The sequence below is a fragment of the Eumetopias jubatus genome, unplaced genomic scaffold (assembly GCF_037043125.1).
Source record: "Eumetopias jubatus isolate StellerSeaLion01/CBP00866 unplaced genomic scaffold, mEumJub1_p1.0 scaffold_10, whole genome shotgun sequence".
In the NCBI taxonomy this organism is placed as follows: Eukaryota; Metazoa; Chordata; class Mammalia; order Carnivora; family Otariidae; genus Eumetopias; species Eumetopias jubatus.
Window position 1 is genome coordinate 125,000,558 of NW_028274816.1, and position 19,613 is coordinate 125,020,170.

General features: G+C 46.7%; 1 protein-coding gene across 2 annotated transcripts in view; it reads right to left on the bottom strand.

Moving 5' to 3' along the window:
• PHF12 (PHD finger protein 12) overlaps positions 1-16,879 on the bottom strand; it is a 41,130-nt gene extending 24,251 nt beyond the window's left edge. Inside the window, exons 1-2 of one of the 2 annotated variants that reach the window (XM_028109045.2) lie at positions 16,436-16,654; positions 15,605-15,786 (exon numbers count right to left, since the gene is read on the bottom strand). In XM_028109045.2, coding sequence (XP_027964846.1) covers positions 15,605-15,786; positions 16,436-16,501 — 248 coding nt within the window. In that variant the 5' untranslated portion in view covers positions 16,502-16,654. Of the gene's footprint in view, positions 1-15,604; positions 15,787-16,435 lie in introns of both variants that reach the window. The other variant, XM_028109047.2, reaches the window with a different exon arrangement.
• Between the last annotated feature and the right edge of the window lie 2,734 nt (positions 16,880-19,613).

The window sequence follows — 19,613 nt, forward strand, 5'->3', positions numbered from 1 at the left end:
CTGCTTGTGTTCCTGCTCTCGCTATCTCTCTGTCAAATAAATAAATAAAATCTTCACAAAAAACAAACAAAAAAAACTTTAAAAAATAATGAGCCAGTGCTGCTTGTAAAGACATCAACATGCTTCCTAATCACTAAAGCCTAGAAATAGCAGAGCGATAATCTCATCTTACAACTACATACTGTATTACAGTTCACAAGTGTTTTCACAGATGCTCTTATTTGATCTTCACCAGCACACTGTGAGAATTCTTACTCCCATCATACAGGTGAGGAAACGGACTTATCTAAAGCCACAGAACCAGTGAAGCTGCAGAATTAGAACCCAAATCAGTTTCCTGGCTCTTTCAAATCTTAAGTCCTAGCTGTTTGTAAAAAACCTTTGGTAGTTCTCTTATTTCTGGGGGACACAGTGGAACATCCATCCAAGTATCTTCCTGAACCTCAAGGTTGAACATTTCTTCTACGTCAGTCAATATTTATTGAGTTCCCACTGCTTACTAACTAACTCATGTCACACTAGAGGTACCACACTGGAGGAAAGCCATAAAGCAGACAAGTTATGATCTACCCCACCAAGAAACAGCCTTTGGGGAGAGAGGATCAAAGTCATTCATTCACTCAAGCATTTAATGAATTATTTTATGCTAAGCAATGTGCTAAGTGGTGAGATTTCAGACAAGGTCTTTGTTCTCAGGGATCATAGGCTAGCAGAACATGAAAAGGACAGTTGATGAGACCACATACAATCAACTACAAACTGAACCGACCATAAAGACCTATATAAGACTCAACTGTGCATGGATGCTGGGCTCAGTGAAGAGCCCTAGAAGCTTGGTTACTTGGTACCTGAAGGTGACATTGGCCTCTTCCCTACTCTTTCCATAATTCAGAACTATGAATTGAATGAAGGACATCTTCCGGTGAGATTCAGCAAATGGTAATTCAGTTAGTGATCCTTTAAAGACAGTGAAGTTAAGGATCTCGAGGGGTTCTGGAGAAACTACAGTTTTGGAAGCAGGTGTATTTCTGTATGTTGAAAAACTACAGGGGCACCTGGGTGGCTCAGTCATTAAGCATCTGCCTTCGGCTCAGGTCATGGTCTCAGGGTCTTGGGATCGAGCCCCTCGTTGGGCTCCCTGCTCAGCGGGAAGCCTTCTTCTCCCTCTCCCACTCCCCCTGCTTGTGTTCCCTCTCTCGCTGTGTCTCTCTCTGTCAAGTAAATAAATAAAATCTTAAAAAAAAAATACATGAAAGAAGGAAAGTTCTGGGAGTGGGGACATTTTCCTGAGAATGGGTGTTTTATGTCCATCTAGAACCCACTAGTATATGAACCTTTAGATTCTTTCTGAGAACAGTCCAAGTCCTAGAAAGGAAGGTGAGTCCTGGGAATGTATGTGAACTGGCTTGTCTTGGAAAACTGGTAGCTCTTTAGAGTACCAGTGAGGACAGAGCTTCTGCAGAATATCTATCCATCTTCACTGCTGTGGGTGTTTCCTCTCAGATCATTTGTTAAAAAGCCCCGGCCTGCAATTCCTGGCCAGAAAGGGACTATTCACTGCTTTCTAACTTGCTACTTAACCACTACCTGATCTTAAAGACATTCTGTTAGCTATAAAATAGTTTGTAACAATAGCGCTCTCAAACCTCAGAGATTGTACAACTGAAAGATATGAACCTCAGAGTTCCGTGTGGCTCTCTGTGAAGCCTGACAGGACCTATAAACCGTTAACAGTAACACCTGTACACAAATCAATTAGAAAGCTGGTCAAAGACATTAATTTTTTAAAGAAAGATTTATTTATTTATTTGACAGAGAGAGAGAGACATGGCCAGAGAGGGAGAAGCAGGCTTCCCGCTGAGCAGGGAGCCTGATGTGGGGCTCGATCCCAGGACTTGGGGATCATGATCTAAGCCGAAGGCAGACGCTTAACGACTGAACCACCCAGGCACCCCAAGATTGATTTATTTTAGAGAGAGAGGGAGAGTGTGCGTGTGGGAATGAGGAGTCAGAGGGAGAGAGAGAATCTCAAGCAGACCCTGTGCTGAGTGTGGAGCCCGATGAGGGGCTCGATTGCATGACCCTGAGATCACAACCTGAGCTGAAATCAAGTCAGTCACTTAGCTGACTGAAGCCACCCAGGCATTCCTAAAGATTTTATTTTATTTTTTTAAAGATTTTATTTATTTATTTATTTGAGAGAGAGAGAATGAGAGACAGAGAGCACGAGAGGGAAGAGGGTCAGAGGGAGAAGCAGACTCTCCGCTGAGCAGGAAGCCCGATGTGGGACTCGATCCCGGGACTCCAGGATCATGACCTGAGCCGAAGGCAGTCGCTTAACCAACTGAGCCACCCAGGCGCCCTAAAGATTTTATTTTTAAGTAATCTCTACACCCAACATGGGGCTGGAACTCACAACCCTGAGATCAAGAGTTGAATGCTCTATTGATTGAGCCAGCCAGGCATCCCAACGATTTTTTCTTTTTAATTCTCTTTGGGAGAATGGGGACTGACTTAAGTGACTCAGCCACCCGGGTGCCCTGGCATTAATTTTTCAAAACTAAAACTCCTAAAGCCAACCTGTGCAGCAGGACTGAGCATCTACCCTCCCATTAACGAATCCAAATGACTCGACTCTATAGGTGACGAGGGTGTCTAGATTGGTCTATTTCCGGAGTCATAGAAGAGAAAACTATACACACACCCCCCTCTTGGCTAACTGTAATGCCTGAGTTGACAGACCTCTCCATGTCAAAGACTCAAAGCCCAGAGCCAGATGATCCCGACTCGCAGCCAAAGGGTGAAGTCCAGTTTTAATTTAGAATGCCTCTTTCATTCACTAATGAGGCGGCAGCCCACCACTGCAGGTGGAAGATGTTAGTCGTCATGGTTCTTGGCTCTCTCATTAAGAGGATCTATTTCAAGTCATACACCGGTGTGGCTGATGGGAGTCTCACCTCACTCGTCTCCCTCACCTGTTAATACACGTGAGCCTGCACTGCATTAACATTTACTTCAGATTTAGTCGCCACCAGTGGGACCTGTTGCTCCATAGCTCTGCGTTAATTATCCATCCAGTGCAAGCAGTTTTTCAATATGGAACTGGAAGGGAGAAGGGGGAGGGGAACAAGAGAACAAAGGGAGGAGGGGAGAGGTGGAGGGAGAGAGGGAGAAAGGGAAGCAGAAAGACTGCCTTTGACTTCAGAGACCTACTTTTTTGCATTACAACATGCAGATAAAAATGGTGTTGGGGAAAAAAACGATGGTGTTGGGCTCTGGATTTATTTTTTTAAAGTAACGTTAGGTTACCGATGTATGGCTTGCAACTGTCTACCCAGCTAAGTGTCACTGACATTTTAAAACTTGAGCCAAAGGCAGCTGGGGAGACATGGAAATATCACTTGACCAAATTAAAAGCTTTGGTGTGTGTCTTAGGACGACAGGAAGCAAAATGGATGAAAATATTTAAGAAAGAATTCATTTTATGTTCTCTTCCTAGACTGACAAGATATTCTATTTAATACAAAGACCGAACAGGAACACTATGCAGACAGCGTCTCTGTACACAATATACCAACAGCATTCCACTCGGGTTCTCTTCTAAAAGAGGTCAGTCGTGTGAACTGCTAGGGTCCCTCCTGTCAGAACCCATCATTCTCCAAGAATCAGAAGCTCTCTACCCATATATGGTAGTTTCAGTTAAAATACCAGACTAAGAAAGATTTCACTGCCCCCTCCCTGCATCTGGATGTCTCCTCCCTTTTTTGGGTGAGTGGGGGGTGTTCAGGCAGCAAACAATAGCACTGAGCAGTTTTGATTTTTAATTTCACAGTTCATGGGTCTTATCCATCCATCTGAGGTCCACTACCAGATAAAAATCCTGCAGTTATACTTAACGGCATTGTGTAAGACTGCAAAAGACAATACATGCTCAGAACAGGCCTACTCTCCCTCAGACCTTGGCCAGCTGAGGAACTCTGTTGGTACTATAGCCAGAATGGGAGGGAAGGTGATCACTGACAGGACCACCGTCACATCGCCGCCTCCTGGCAGCCATCTTGATCTACAAAGGAACTTATGAGCACAGAAAACAAGCCTTTTATTAACTGAAACCAGCTTCTGTTCTAGACAAGTTAGGAGGTGCTGGGTAAAATTTAATTAAAAAATATCTTTTAAAGCTTAAAAGCTGTATTAATATACCCCAATTTAATGGTTTATGTTTTGAAAAAACAAAATCTAATGAAATTTAAATGTCAGCAAAATAGCCAGCTTCCTCCAGGCACTTGTATGGGCATCAGTTTTTATTTTCAAGTACGGCCTACCTTTCCAAGGCTGGGAAGATGGCCATAATGAAAGATACTGGAGATGAAAGCAGAAAGTTCTGGGGTCCCTGAACCTTAATTCCTTATCCTCCTTCATCCCAGCTACTGACTCGAATACAGCTAGTGCCACAAAAGTACATAAAAGTACAAGGACCACTGGCTTTTTCATGCAAAGCCGCAGGAGCAGTGTTAACAAGGAGACCAATGAAGTGCCAGGCCATTACAAATGCCCCATTGAGAAACTTAGCTAGTTGCGTCACTTCCACAGGCATACAATCCTTTCAAACTAGCTGACTGTGCCCCCAAACTTCATTGCCTTCTATGTAGAGCAGCTTGTGGCATCCTCCCAGTGAAGGACACCTGGAGAACAGGAGAACAGGGTTATAAGTTGGTGCAGCAAAAGGGTGGGGGGGTAGAGCACCAAGTTATACCAGGTGTTTGCCTCTAACTTCTCTAACAAGCTGAGACTCGGTGCCACAGGGCCTTATCTATCATCAGTTTGGCTATTCTGACAATCTTGGCTTCTCCACGATGGCAAATGAGCTGGCTGCAAACATTTTAAAAATGGGCTTCATTCATTCACCTCATGATAGATGTTGGAGCCCACCTGTTTTGGAAGAGTCAACATTCTGGCCTCAACAGACACTTTCTGATGTTCCTAGGGAATGTTCTTCTTTGTAAAGAAGGATCAACAACTGTAACTGTGTATTCCAGAGGAGTCTCAGAGGTATGGAAAATTGGGTACTGTTCCACGGCCAAATCAAGGAAATAGCCAGGACATATTTTTTTTTTTTTTTTGCATACGCAGCTTAGGAAATCTCGATCAGTTTATATCTTATAGATACTGGACCTAAAATTCTATAAAGGCTGGGAAAACTTAAAACACTAATTATGTCTTGGGGTGCCTGGTAGCTTAGTTGGTTAAGCAGCTGCCTTCGGCTCAGGTCATGATCCTGGAGTCCTGGGATTGAGCCCCGTATCGGGCTCCCTGCTCAGTGGGAATCTGCTTCTTCCTCTGACCCTCCCCCCTCTCGTGCTCTCTCTTTCTCAAATAAATGAATAAAATATATTTTTTAAGATTTTATTTATCTATTTGACAGAGAGAGAGGGAACACAAGCAGGGGGAGTGGGAGAGGGAGAAGCAGGCTTCCCGCTGAGCAGGGAGCCTGATGCAAGGCTCGATCCCAGACCCTGGGATCATGACCTGAGTCGAAGGCAGACGCTTAAGGACTGAGCCACCCAGGCACCCCAAATAAATGAATAAAATCTTAAACAAAACAAAACACTAACTGTCTTTATTTGAAATCCAACTAAACAGAGAGAGAGCAGGTTTCTCCTTAAGACCCAGCTGCTTTTCCCTATGGAGGATTTCTGCTTCATTTACCCTCCTCTGACGGGGTCTTCTTAAAAAAAGGAAAGATAGAGAATAATGCTATTATGTGCACCAAAACAGCATAGGGCCTATTCCCTCCTTTTTTACTCATAAACCCCACTTTACTCATAAACCTCAAAGTCCCCTACCCTCCATGATTGAAGTAATCTCCTGGGCATGCTGTCAAACTATGCTGTCGTGGTTTAATGCCACAGCTAAGTGCTGACTTGGGCTTTTTTAATTTAATTTAATTTATTTATCTGACAGAGAGAGACACAGCAAGAGAGGGAACACAACCTGGGAGAGTGGGAGAGGGAGAAGCAGGCTTCCCGCGGAGCAGGGAGCCCGATGGGGAGCTCGATCCCAGGACCCTGGGATCATGACCCTAAGCCGAAGGCAGACGCTTAACGACTGAGCCACCCAGGCGTCCCTGACTTGGGCTTCTGAAGCCTTCCAGTTATAACCCCAGTAACCTATTTAAGAGGTGAACATACTTCTCGGAGACAGAGCACCATAATTCTTTCCCTTTGGCCTTTTCTCTCAGATGATTCTTAATCATAGAACGATCACCCTAAAGGCCTGAATGTGTGCACACAAGTGGTAAGATTTGAGGAAAGCTTATATACAGTAAGCATTCAAGTCTTGGACATAAGCTCTTTCCCGTAACTTAAATAAACTGCAGATACTTTTCTTACCATCCCGCTTACTTCAACGCCAACAAACTGAAGCCTGCAGTCAAAGATGTCTGATGAATTAGGTGTTATAAGAATTAAGTTAAGCTAGAATGTCTAAGTGTTGTCTAAGCCAGGCAAAACCATGAGGACTATAAAGAAAGAATAAAAAAACAAAAACAAAAAAGATAAAGAACAAAGTCTAACAAGAGGCCAAAATCAGTGACAGAATTCTCTCTACATTTAAGATGCTCTTTCAAAAAATGGCAAGCAAGATCAAGGAAAGTTGAATATAGCCAACCTATGTATAGAAAGAACTAGGTAAAGGCACAGGTTTGGACACATTTAATGAAATTAACAGAGTATAATTTTCATAATGTATTTTGACCAATAATTGATGATTGTCAACTGAAAAAGTTCCCTGTAGAGTTTCCCTCTAATGTTTCCAGAGCTTCACTAGAACCAAGAATCAGTAGAACTCTATCTGATGGTTCAGTGACCATGGGAATTAAAAAGCTCCCAGCTAATCACAGGAGCCCAGGGCTGGTGTAAAGAACAAGAGTAGCTCCTCACTGCCCAGTTTTGTAATGAGGAGACTTATCTACAATCACTGAAGAGTTCTATGCATTTCATTAGCTTCTCTGCACAAATGCAGACAGGAGAAAAATAATATTCAAAATCCGTCTGAGGATCACAGCTGGATAGAAGTAGGCAAATGCATTTTTGCTGCTACAAACAGGGTTCCACCCTGAAACTCAAGCTTGCTAGTAATTCTGAGAGGTTCCCTCACCCTTGCCTGGCCTGGTGGTAAAGTGATGTCTTTGGGCTATGGTTAAATTCAAACCCTGTGGAGAGTCCCCTCTTGCTCACTCAAGCTTATTTCAAAAAGAGCCTCACGCAGTGCCCAAATCAGTGGGAAAGACGGACGCTAGGTTCAGGCATGGAGTCCCTGCCCTGCTGTTACACTCTCTGTCTTTTGTCCTTTCAAGACTGGGAAATGTTTCCTGGGAGATATATACTGTACAGTTTGTCAGAAAACAGGGGAAGGGCAAAGACTAAATACCAACACTATTAACATACAGGAAACAAATTTGTAATTGGGGGAAAGGAATAGTGACCGTGTGTTTGTGTTAACACAGGTACCACCCACTTGGTAGAAGCAGACATCAGTTCTGTTCCCCAACTAGCGCTTATCTTTGCATGTCTCTCATTTGTACTACCACTAGGTATTGCACAGCAGTGAGCAGAGAAACAGGCCAGCTTGTGGCTTTCAAGTAGTTTAGTGAGCATTTAGTACATGGTTGCAAAAGGCAAAGTAGTTTTTTGAATGAGTCAAGTTTTATATTACCTGAAATGTCATCAATCTGTAAGGTGTACCTGGAATTTGCTTACTGTGAATTCAACAACGCTCTACATGGTAGACAAGTTCTTTTTTTTGCTGATGGATCAAAAGCAATGATTTCTCCTTTTATCAGTGTCTACTGTACCCTTCAGTGTCTTCTGCCTCCCATGCAAATGTGCTAAAACTGCATCTTTATTCTTATTTGCTGAGACCTAGATTCAGAAATAATGTTAGGGGGCGCCTGGGTGGCTCAGATGGTTGAGCATCTGCCTTCGGCTCAGGTCAAAATCCCAGGGTCCTGGGATTGAGCCCCGCATCGGGCTCCCCGCTCGGCAGGAAGCCTGCTTCTCCCTCTCCCTCTACTGTTCCCTGTGCTTGTGCTCTCTCACTCTCTCTGTCAAATAAATAAATAAAATCTTAAAAAAAAAAGAAATAATGTTAGACTTAAAGGATGAAGACTCTGACATCTATAAATGGCAGGCAAAAAAAGGAGTCACCTTCTTATTCTTCTTAACTGCTCTCAAGTCATGGGAAAGCAGTCAGCTAGTGACCTGTGCATGTGTCCTGGGCATGGTGACAAATCCGCAATACCAAAGTGCCTTTCTGAAATTTGGTCTAGGGCTTGCACTGAATACAATGTCCTCCTCTTTCAGGAAACTGGCAGGGGGACAGCTGTACTCCTGTCCAGTCTCTTGGGAGGCTAGAATTATGCGGAGGTGCTCTCATAAGTGTCACTCATTGAATGGCAATGCGGCTGGCCATGTCTGTACTCCCTGGGGAGTACGAGCACAGCAGAGGTGGGAAAACAAACCCCCTCCCCTGCTCTGGTGACTTAAAACTCTGGCACCTTAAAAATAGGAATGCATTTCCAGGAGCCTGTGCTGCATTATCATAATAATATAACCATCACAGCCCCAACCAGGATCTTCTACCAGGGCAGCCAGCTGAACTATACACCCAAGGAACTGTGCATGTGCTGGGGGTGAGACAAGAAGGTTCAGAGATAGAGTTCAACACTCTTCCACATGACCAAAAGCAAACACTCAGCTTCATCTGTTTTCTATTGCCCTATCCCTTGTAGGAGAAAAGATGTACCCATTTCTGTTAAGAAGCAAGATGTCCGCATTCCTAGGTAGCAAAAATCCTCTTGGTGGGGGGGGGGGGGACATCAAAACAGCTGGTTTCTTTTTATAAGCTACATTAAAACCTTCAGGCAAATATTCTCTGCATTGTCTCCCTATTTATTGCTATCTGAGCTTACATAAAGATACATATAAACAGGTGAGTTCACTACAATGTATAATTTTTGTTCTTATTAACTGAGTTCAAGTGATAGCTCAATTAACCTGGAGTTCTTTCCACCCCAAGCTGTTACCAAACTGAGAAAATGAAAACCTTCCTCCTTAAACTAGGGGCCTCACAAATATGAGAGATTTCTATACACAGAAATTTTTTATTGTGGCTACGGGGTGCCCGGTGGGCATCCTGCCTTAAATGCAGGTGGTGGATTTTTTATAGTTTTTCTAGGGTTAACCTCCAGCCTTAGACTTCTTTACTAAGAAGGGTCACTCAGAAAAGTTGAAACACAAATATACCAAATCACACTGTGAGGTTCATTCTACTGAGATACACATCTTGACTGGAGTTCACAGAAGAAAACTTTTAGTCACCGTCATTACATTGATAAAAATAGGCACAGACATTAAAGTGTGCTTAAATCAACTACCTTTCTTCCAGGTAAGACTCAAAAAATTTAAAAAATAAAAAGGGTGAGTGAAAAGAACCCACAGAATGGAAGAAAATACTTGCAAATCGTGTATCTGACAAAATACTTGGTATCTAGAATATATAAGGAACTCTTACAACCCGGTAATAAAAAACCAAATAACCCAATTAAAATTGGACAAAGGATCAAAACAGACATTTCTCCAAGAAAATATACAAATGGCTAATAAGCACATGAAAAGATGTTTGGTATCATTAGCCATTAGGGAAATGCAAATCAAAACTAGAGCACTTCCCACCCATAGGATAGCTTTTATCAAGAAAACAGATAATAACAAGCGTTGGAAAGGATGTGGAGAAATTGGAACCCTCATGTATCAGTGGAGGATGCAAAATGATGCAGCCACTTTGGAAAACAGTTTGGCAGTCTTCAAAGGTTAAACATGGGGGCGCCTGGGTGGCTCAGTTGGTTAAGCATCTGCCTTCAGCTCTAGTCATGATCCCAGGGTCTTGGGATGGAGCCCCTGCAATCTGGGGGGGGGAGTGTGGGGGGATGGTGTCTGCTCAGCAGGAAGTCTGCTTCTCCCTCTCCCTCTGTCCCCCCCATGCTCTCTCTTGCTCTCTGTCTCTCAAATAAATAAATAAATAAATCAAATCTAAAAAAAAAAAAAAAAAAGGTTAAACATGAGTTACCCTGTGACCCAGCAATTCCATTCCTGGGTATACAACCAAGAGAAATGAAAACAGATGTCCACACAAGCTTGCACACAAATGTGTATGGCATCACTATTCACAATAGCAAAAAGCAATAGCAAAAAACCCCCAAATGTCCATTAACTGATAAATGGATAGACAAAAATGCAGTAGATCCATCCATGGAATAGTATTCAGCCACAAAATGGATGAAGTACTGATAAATCTTACAAGAGTGAACCTTGAAAACTCACTGAGCCCTTTTGAGTATCACTTGTCCTTTCACTTAGAGCTTAATAAAAACCGGTGTCTCATTCAACACAGAGCAGTGACTATTTGGCCTTTTCAGTTCAAATGACACAATTTATTTGTCTCTATTTTACGATTTGGCTTAAAAAAAATTCTCTTGGAGACATACTTAAGAATTTAAAACAGATCAACATGAATCCCATCTCCAGATATAAATGAAGACAGTACCTAAATATGTCTTTTACACGATTTCACGTGTAAAAAATACACTAGTCATTTACAAAGGCCAAAAACGGTCCTAATATTTTAGTAGAGCCCATCTGTAAAGCACTTTGAGAGCCTTAAGGAGCAGCAGGAAACTGATGAGATTACAACTGCATTCTACCTTTAGTATGGTAATTAATTTGGGGACAGGCCCCAAATGAAAAATTTCCTACAATGGTACCACAAAGCACTTGCCTATGGTCACACAAACCCTGTTACCTTTGAGGAGCACTACCTCCTCGTCCATTTTAAAAAATTTCTGATGCTCCCTTTCTTAACCAAAGCCACCTAGGTCACACCCATTTTTGAGTAAACATTTCATACTAAATATTATTATTATTTTTAAATGGTGATTATCCTTATATCACTGAAACAAAGCCCTCCTATCACAAAAATTAGCCCCTGAGACCCACATTAAGCTTACAAAACATGCAGGTGAAACTGAACTAAAGCTGAATGTTACTGGACCCTCCCTGTTTGAGTCGAACATTTAAAAACAATTAATACACACCCAGATTCCAACACAATGCAGCAAATGCAAAAATAAACAAACAGAATACACATAAAACCAAATTAGGTTTGTTTATTGTTGAATCCTTTTACTACTGAGGAGGCAGGGTGACGGGAGGAAGTCCAGATGCCACACCTCCAGTTCTTCAGTGCCGGGTTTCCAAGCACTTAAAATGTCAGAAACAACAGATTCACAAGATAGTGTTAAAATAAATGTATTTTAATTCAGCACTAGCCTGATACTTTTCGAATGAGGAGCTAAACGCAACAAAATCAGAAAAAAATCACCTTCTGAAAAGTTCACATAGCAAAGATCTTCTGCAACGCAGTTTTCTACTGTGTGTGTGAAACCTTTCTTGTTATGACTCACTGAAAATTAAATATGCAAAACTCCAAGCTGAGCTTAGTTTTGCCTGTGCACAGAGACCTTTTTACTCTCATTCTTCGAAAACCTCATTTTGGATCTTGCTGCCAACACCAAAGAGAGGAAAGCCGGCCAACAATTCCAAATATAACATGCGGAGGCAAATGCTACAGAAATCTGTCTGACGGGAAGCAACCATGCTGAGGTCTGCTGAGGTAGATGCACTTCTCAATCAGACCGTTTTGGTCCCTCAGTCCATTTGGAGCAAAATGCCACGAGAAAGCAATCAGAGAAAAACATCCAGTTTCCAGTCGGCCTCACTAGCGATGGCCTATGGTGTTCACTTTATCAGTGGGAACAATTCAAACCATTTCAAACAGAAAGATGGGTCAGTGACAACTAGAGCTCCACCAGTTACTCTAATTTTTTTAAACCAATTTTTAGGAACCAATCCATGGAGACCAGTATTTGCAGAAAGTTCAACGAATGGCGTGACAATTGTGATAGGGGTCAGGTTCACCAGAAAACACTTAAAAACATATCTCTTTCCAGTTCTCCTAGGGCAGGGTTAGTAACCCCTACTACCACTTTGAATAACTGATAAACCAGTTAAACTTAGATAAAATGATTACACTATTACTTAAACAAAAAAAATCACCTCCTTAAGTTTAATTCTTCAGCGAGGTCTTGGCACCGAGCACAGGACAATTCATTCCCTCACCCAAAGGATCATTACAGGGAACCCAGAAATAGGGCTCCCAGTCTAATTGGGAAAAGAGAATGGTTCCTCATACAGAGCACTGGCCCCTGAGAAAAGACAAGACAATTAAACAGTTTATCTGACCAGTCATTTCCTATGGTAGTTTATCTTAGAAAAATCCCCTGTGGTTATGACTATGTCACTAAGCCCAGGAGGTAAAGTTTGCCTAGAATCGCTCCTGGAACATTTTATTAGATCGCGTTCACTGTGAGGCAAGCTGACAAGGCACACTAGAGACTGAAAAAGGACTTGTCTTAGAGACCTTCGAATGAAGACCCGCAGCAGCGCTACAATTACGATCAACAGGGTTTGCAAAACCTCCATCTTCACTCTTGTACATTCTATACATAAGGAAAATTATCATTTCTACGCTTATCTAAATACAGCCGACCCTTGGAAAACATGCATTTGAACTGCAGGTCCTCTTCTATGCGACTTTCTATAGTATGGTACTCTAAGTGTATCTTCTCTCTTTATGATTTCCTTAACATTTTCTTTTCTCTAGCTTACGTTGTTGTAATACACTGTATAATACATATAACATGCAAAATATGTGTTAATTGATTGTTTATATTACTGGTAAAGCTTCTGGTCAATTGTAGGCTATTAGTAGTTAAGTTTTTGAAGAATCAAAAGTTATGTAGTTTTTGACTGCATGGAGGTCGGTGTCCCTAAGCCCCCGGCATTGTTCAAGGGTCAACTGTAATTCAGTCTTAGCCAGTTAAAAAGGGAAGAAAAATACAGCCATACCTAATTGCACTCCTACATGGCACAAGTAATCAGTAATGGCATAAATTAAAGCCAGCACACTCAGGAATCAAAATTGTCTGAGACTGTCAACTGCTTGACCTGACTACTCTGGTGGAGATGGTTAATGAAGTACTTAACTTGCGCTGTAAAGAGTGTGGAATGGGAGGCAGAAAAGTGGGATAAGCCACACTTGAAAGAAGGCTTCCTGCCTTTGTGCCAGTATCCAGAATGTTCTGTAAATTTATATAACAACTCAGATAAGTCAATGGTACCTTCAGTACTGGCATCTTCAAAGAGGGAACTGGAGATGTAAAACAAGCCCTGCCTCACTTACTAGGATTCTCAAATCTCTGATTACCAGTTCCCATTCATGGTCTTAAAAAAAGAAAGGAAAAAAAAAAGTATTCAATGAAATGCACAGTCTGGGCAAGTCTGAGTCTCACCAACAGCTAGAAGTACCTCCCTCTCTCCTAGCTGAAGTAGAAACTGTTAATTGTTACAACCTGACAAGACTCACACTCATCTAATTAGAAGATCCAGAGGTTAGGTTTTAGAGTTTGAAGCCCAAACTCAGGCAAAACAGCACACTTTTTCCACACCTGGAGTTTCTAATAAACAATCTCAGTTTTACTAAACACAGGAGGCTAAAGATAATAAATGAGCTTATAAAATTCTCAATGCGGAGGTCACCATTTTTGGTGAACTAACCCTAGCTTCATCCTAGAGGTGAAACACCCACACTTTAAATCAAGCCTACAATTCAGTCCGACTATATGTATCAAACAAGCACAATAAAAAATGTAAGCAACAGGGAAAAAACTGATAAGCAACATAACATATTCAGGTACAAATCTCTTCCTTGCTCAAGAACAGGACGGGGAAACTTGACCAGAGATATTTTGTCCAGGTGGATTACACCTTACAGGAAGCAAAGGCTAAAAACCAAAGACCCTTCCTGCTGGTATTAACCCCTTCTTAATAAAAAATTGAAAACCAGCAACAAAGGTTCCTCCAGGATAACCATTTTTGTCCCTGCAACATTACAAGCCCGGATGGGGTGCCCTCCTGGGCAAAAGTATCTGGGGAATGGTAACGGGAGCTTCCTACATAACTTCTGACCACAGACTTAATTTGCCCAGTATCAGTCATCTGTCTAATAAGTGTTCCAAAACCTGCAATTAGTACAAATATACAGTAGGCACTAGTCCACAAACCGAGAAACGGAATGTGAATGGAACAGTGTAGAAAGCTTAAGAAAACCTCACTTTTTTAAACAGAGGACTTAAAAAAAAGAAAAAAAAAGGAACATCAAAAACGGGTGGGAACAAACAGAAGCCCCCTCTTTCCCGCTCTCACAAACGCCTGCTTCGGTCAACTGTTGTAGACCCATCAGAACACGACACAATCTGGGTTCCCTGCGCAGATGTAGGATTTTTGTGTAGGGCAGAGATGGTTTCTCCAGGCAGAAGCTGGAGTTTAAACTCTTCCTGGCGGATTGTTCTGGGCTGAGCTGCTGAGGAGGATCACGCAGCGGGCGATCAACCCAGGTCCCTCCCTCTCTCTCTCTCCGGTCTCTCCCCTCCTCTCGCGTTCAGTAAGGGGGGGGGGGGCGGGAGGTGGAAGGAAGCGCACAGCTTTCCAGCTCTCTGCTCCTTAAAAATGCCCTCGCGGAGCTAACCGCACACAATCCTGCCCCGGCAGCTAAGAATTTTGCCGCGAAGGGCTCGCTGATCCGGAGCGGAGAAGTGAAATCGGCGCCCAAGGGCAATTTTAATTGTCTAACCCGGCCCGATTTCCTAAGAGGCGGCAGCGCTGGGAGGGGAGGGAGAGAGGGAGGCAGCTCCGAAAGGCAACAGGGGGCAAGCGGAGCCAGAGAAAGGGGACCAAAGCGGCGAGATCCTAGCCCGGGTCCCCGAGGAGCTTCTGCAGAAAGGACTCCGAGCCTCTACCCCCACCGTTCCCCGGGAGACGTTTGCAAATCATATATGCAGCCAAAATGGCGCTGAGAATAAAAATATAATTTAAAGGCAGGTCGCCATATTGTAAACAGAGAAGCACAGAAGAGGCGGACTCGGGAGACACCCTCCATGATTTCTTCCACAGCCGCGAGCGCACGGGTGTCCGGCTCCCGGGATCTGGACCAGGCCAACTCCGGCGGCCGAGGGCTCCGCGCACCCGCCCGCAGGAGAGCCCAGCCCGGCAGGAGCCCGAGGGCGGCGGGCGCGCGGGCAGGCGAGCGGCACAGGGCCCGGAGCTCCTCCCCTTCCTCCCCCGCCGCGGCCGGCCGTGCCCTGCCGGCTCTATCCCGGCTACCCAGAGCCTTCCAATCCCAGATGGGGCTCTCCTCACTCGTCCCAACCCCCACCTCGGGGTCCGGACCCACTGCTGCTCCTCCCCCCCCCCCCAAACGGCCAGATCCCGGCAGACACCTGGGGGCGGGGAGGCGCTCGCCCCAGCCGCTGCAGAAAATCAGCTAGCGGCTGCAAGCGCCCGTTATTTCGGCAGCCAGGGGGGTAGGCCGGGTGAAGGAATGTGCCGAGGAGGGTCCGCCAAGGAACTCCAAAGGGGTCCCCAGACCTTACCAGCACTGGAGGTGGAAGGCGGCCGGGCAGTGGTCACAGCACAGGAGATCCCCACCTTCTTTGCAGCTATCGCAGCTGTCGTGGTTGGTGGCCCTGCCGCTTCTCCGGGGCTCTTTTTCAGGCTTACGACTCCGCTTTTCTGCCTCGTCCGTCTTGGGGGGAGCCAGCAGAGCTTGGATTTGCTGCACACACATACAAACGGCGTGTGTGCACACTCGGAGCTCCCGGGCGGTCCGTCGCCCCCCTTGCAAGGCTTCTCCGTCACCCACCCCTCTCCCCCCTTTTGTCCTTCTTCCTCCCATCCAAGCTGCTCCCAGAACCTCTCAGCCCCCGGAACCGGGGGGAGCCCACCCTAACAGCGTTCCTGCAGCACAACAACGAGAACAGCTTCTTCCAAATGGGGAGGATCAGGGTAGGGGGATGGGGAGAGGGTGCGCGGTTCCCTTCTCGCCACTTCCTTGTATGGACAGTGGGGGACTCCAAAGCCAGGCTCTGGAGAGGCCTGAAACCCGGTACCCGGACGTGCTGGGGGAAGCACAAAGGGGCCGACAAGAAGGGGGTGGGGAGGCCCGCCGGTGCAACGACATGGAGTGGGTTGGTGCCTCGGGAGAGCGAATCCAGGGCGGCGGGTAGGTGAAACTGCTGCAAACGTCCTCGGAGGCTGAGCTCAGCCCCTCGAATTGCAAAGAAGGGAGGGAGGGTCTGGGTGAGGAAGAAGCCCCCCCCTCCCCCGGCCCTTTTGCGCTGTGAGCTCAGGACCGGCTTTGTAGGACGGAGGGCGGAGGTTCCCTCCCGGCGCTGGGGGAAGGGGATGAGGAGGGCCACTCTTACCTCCATCAGCCCCCCCGACGTGTCCAAGTCGTACACGATCGTCTTGGTCTCCATTTTCTCCCACATTCATCCACCTCCCGGGCTGGGCGCTCTCTGCTCCGGCCCCCCCAACCCCGGGGGGAGGGGGGAAGCGGGGGGAGGGGGAGCTCCTGACCCCGGCCCCCCTTCTTTTTTCCCAACACGGGTCCCGACTTCCTCGCCCTGGCTCCCCCCCACCCCCCGGCCCCCAGTCCCCGGGACGGCAGCGTCCTCCCCACGGGCCGTGAGGGGGGAGCGGCCCCTCAGCCCCGGCCCGGCGGCTGGCTGCACGGTGGGTCCCGGCTCCGGGGGTCAGGCCTCGGCGGGGCCTAGTCCCACAGGCTAAAGCCGGCGCTGGCGACCGCTGGTCCGGCCGGGAAGGCTGGCGGGCGCTGCCATCCCGGGGTTGGGGGGATCGGAGGGGGGGGTGAGAGGTTAGGTGAGGTTGTGGTACGTGAGGTGACTGCGGGGAGGGTGATGGGGGGTGGTCCCCGGGCTCCGCCTCTCGCCGCCGCCGCCGTCTGCGTCCCGGCTGCCGCGCACTTGGCGCAAACTTACCGCGAGCGCCCGCAAAGCCACCCGCGCAGGCGCCCCGGGATCGCCGCTCGTCGCGCGCAACCGCAGTGACAGCCGGCGGCCGGGCTCCCGCGCAGCCGCAGTCAGGGGGTACCCCCCAGCGCGCAGCCGCGCTGGCATTCGTCTGGAGCGCCGAAGCCCCGCCTTTCTGCCTTGCGCCAGCGTAGTAAGATAAGAGGGCGGGACCTGAGGTCTCGCGCAGGCGCCTGGGAGAGTTTCTAAGGGTCACAGCGCAGGCGCAGGAACATGGGGGCTCTTCATCCATTGGTGTTTGTGTATAGACCAAGAATACTCTGTTCCTGCGCAGGCGTGTTGAGAATGCTCCCCTCCCGCCCCACAACGCAGCCGCCTTCCGCGCAAGCGTATTGTCACCTGCAGGCCCTAACAAGAATGCTTCTACTTTCGCCATTTTGGTAATGGGATATAGGCTACCACGTCCTTGGAGTCCTCAGGCAAGAACTGGAAGGAGGAAGGTGTGGTGTTGGCTGGAGCGGGTAGGCTGTCGGTGACAGCAGTATTCGTAGGGATATTGTACTGGATCGTTTGTTTCCCAGCGACAGGTGTGGCTGGACTAGGCGCCATGTTGGTAAAGAGAAAAGAAAAGCCATCGCGACGGAAAACTGTTCTTCTGGTATCGGGTTGGATGGCTACTGTTCACACTACCCTCCCTCTCCCGACAGTTAGTTTTAGCCTCAGCATCCCTGCCTTGAGTAATGGTGACACCATGGAGAGTTTCGCTGGCCCATTACTACCCTCTCTTGATCACTGTCCCTGACAACTGCACCAGAGGAAGCCAACAGCGAAGAGTTAGTAACGCTGACAACGCCCAGCTACATGCCTATAGCGGACTTCAACTCCCAGTTTGCAACGCGCAGGAGTTCCAAAGGGCGAACGAGAGCGCATTGCACCCTGGGATCAAGAATCGCGAGGGATCTGGTGGGTTGTGGGAGCCGTAGTTCCGTGGGCATGCTATGCACTGTGTGGTCGGACGGACTCGGGGATGAGAGAGTTGCCTGCCAGGAAGGGATGCTTTTTGAGAGCTGCTGTGCTGTATGCTGGGATTTGTAGTCTGAAGGCCTCACCTCGAATTTTGGGCTTCCCCCACGGCACGCGCCCCTGCCCTTGTTATCGCTTTCAGAGATGGCCAGTTATCTCTTGCCTGACTGTAGGTGAAGAGGTGGAGAAGGGAATAACATCACTGTGCCTGCCACTAGGCATTTAATTGGCATTGTTGCCAGGTACTTGTGTCCTGCTCACCTGTGATCGTTAAGCTGTACTTAGCATTTGCAGAAGGATAAAACCGCAAAGGGGTTAAAGGCCATCTGTGTTAATCGCCTCATTTCCCGATGCATAGAGAGGAGCGGTGACTTGCCTAGTTCACATAGTGAATTTATGGCGGACCTATGAATGAAACAGATTTGATTCCCAGGCCAGGACACTTTCCACTACACCAGGTTAACTGTCTATGAGGAGTTGTTGCTGCTTCTTTTGGGATAGTAAGGAGAATGAGTTAAATAGGGTGGGGATGTCAGTGTGTGGTCTTCGGTTTCTGTTTTTCTGACTTTTCTAATGATCCTCTTGGTGGCTAGGAAGAATGATAAGGTCATGGGCCTTACCTGTCGTGTGTGTGTGTGTGTGTGTGTGTAGGTGTCATGTAGATTGGCCGCTCTCTGCCCTCTACCAGCCTCAGCAAACAAGAAATCCTAGTGGTTATGGACCAGAGAGGCAGGCTTCAGAGAGAGTAGGGCTGAGCTAGTTGCATGAAAGTGGCCAGACCTCATCTCTTCTGAGGTTTTATTTCCTGCCACAGGCCCTCAGAAGTTGGAAGCACATGTGCCCTCTTTCACTGACTTCTTACTACTCAGGACCCAGCTGTGCTGCTATGTCAGCCTGAAAGCATTATGGGGCAGAGAAGTAGTCCATTGGCCTATGCCCAATGAGGAAGGCTTTGCTTTGATCAACATCATCATTTGCAGTGGAGAACAGGAACAGGTGGTGGGCTAACGAGGGAAATAATACTTGGCTCTGTTGACAAGTGCCAGGGGAACTAATCACTGTACACACCTTCCTCTTAGAACTTGGAGGGGAAGGTCAGCCCAGCCGTTAGAAGTTGGAGCCACCTTGGAGAGCTCCAGTCCTGGTTGTTCAAGAGGGGGTTGAGGAGAGCTAGCAGGTGGGATACAGATGTCTTCTGAAGTGACCTCTTGTGGCTAATATAAGCACTGCAGTCTACATGGACTGGAACTTTTCCAGCCTTCAAAGTGGCCTGTGGTGGAGCCAGGAGGTGGGCAGCCATGAGTGATCAGGACCTCTCTGTTGGAAGACTGTGGAAGTAGAACGTGCTGGTGGCTTCCATTATTTCCTTCAGGGATTTTGTCTTCTGGCTTCTGAGTGTCCATAACTCCATTGCCTGTCTCATGCTCTTACTCTGGAGAGCAGCCATGCAGAGCGCATCTCTAAGCACAGATGTGCATGCTGGGGGCCGAAGCTGAGCTCACACTTTCATCTCAGGAGGTGCCTGGGAGCCGTAGGGAAGGGGCATCGGGGCTGCAAGTGACCAAACATGGCAAACTTAAGTAGATCC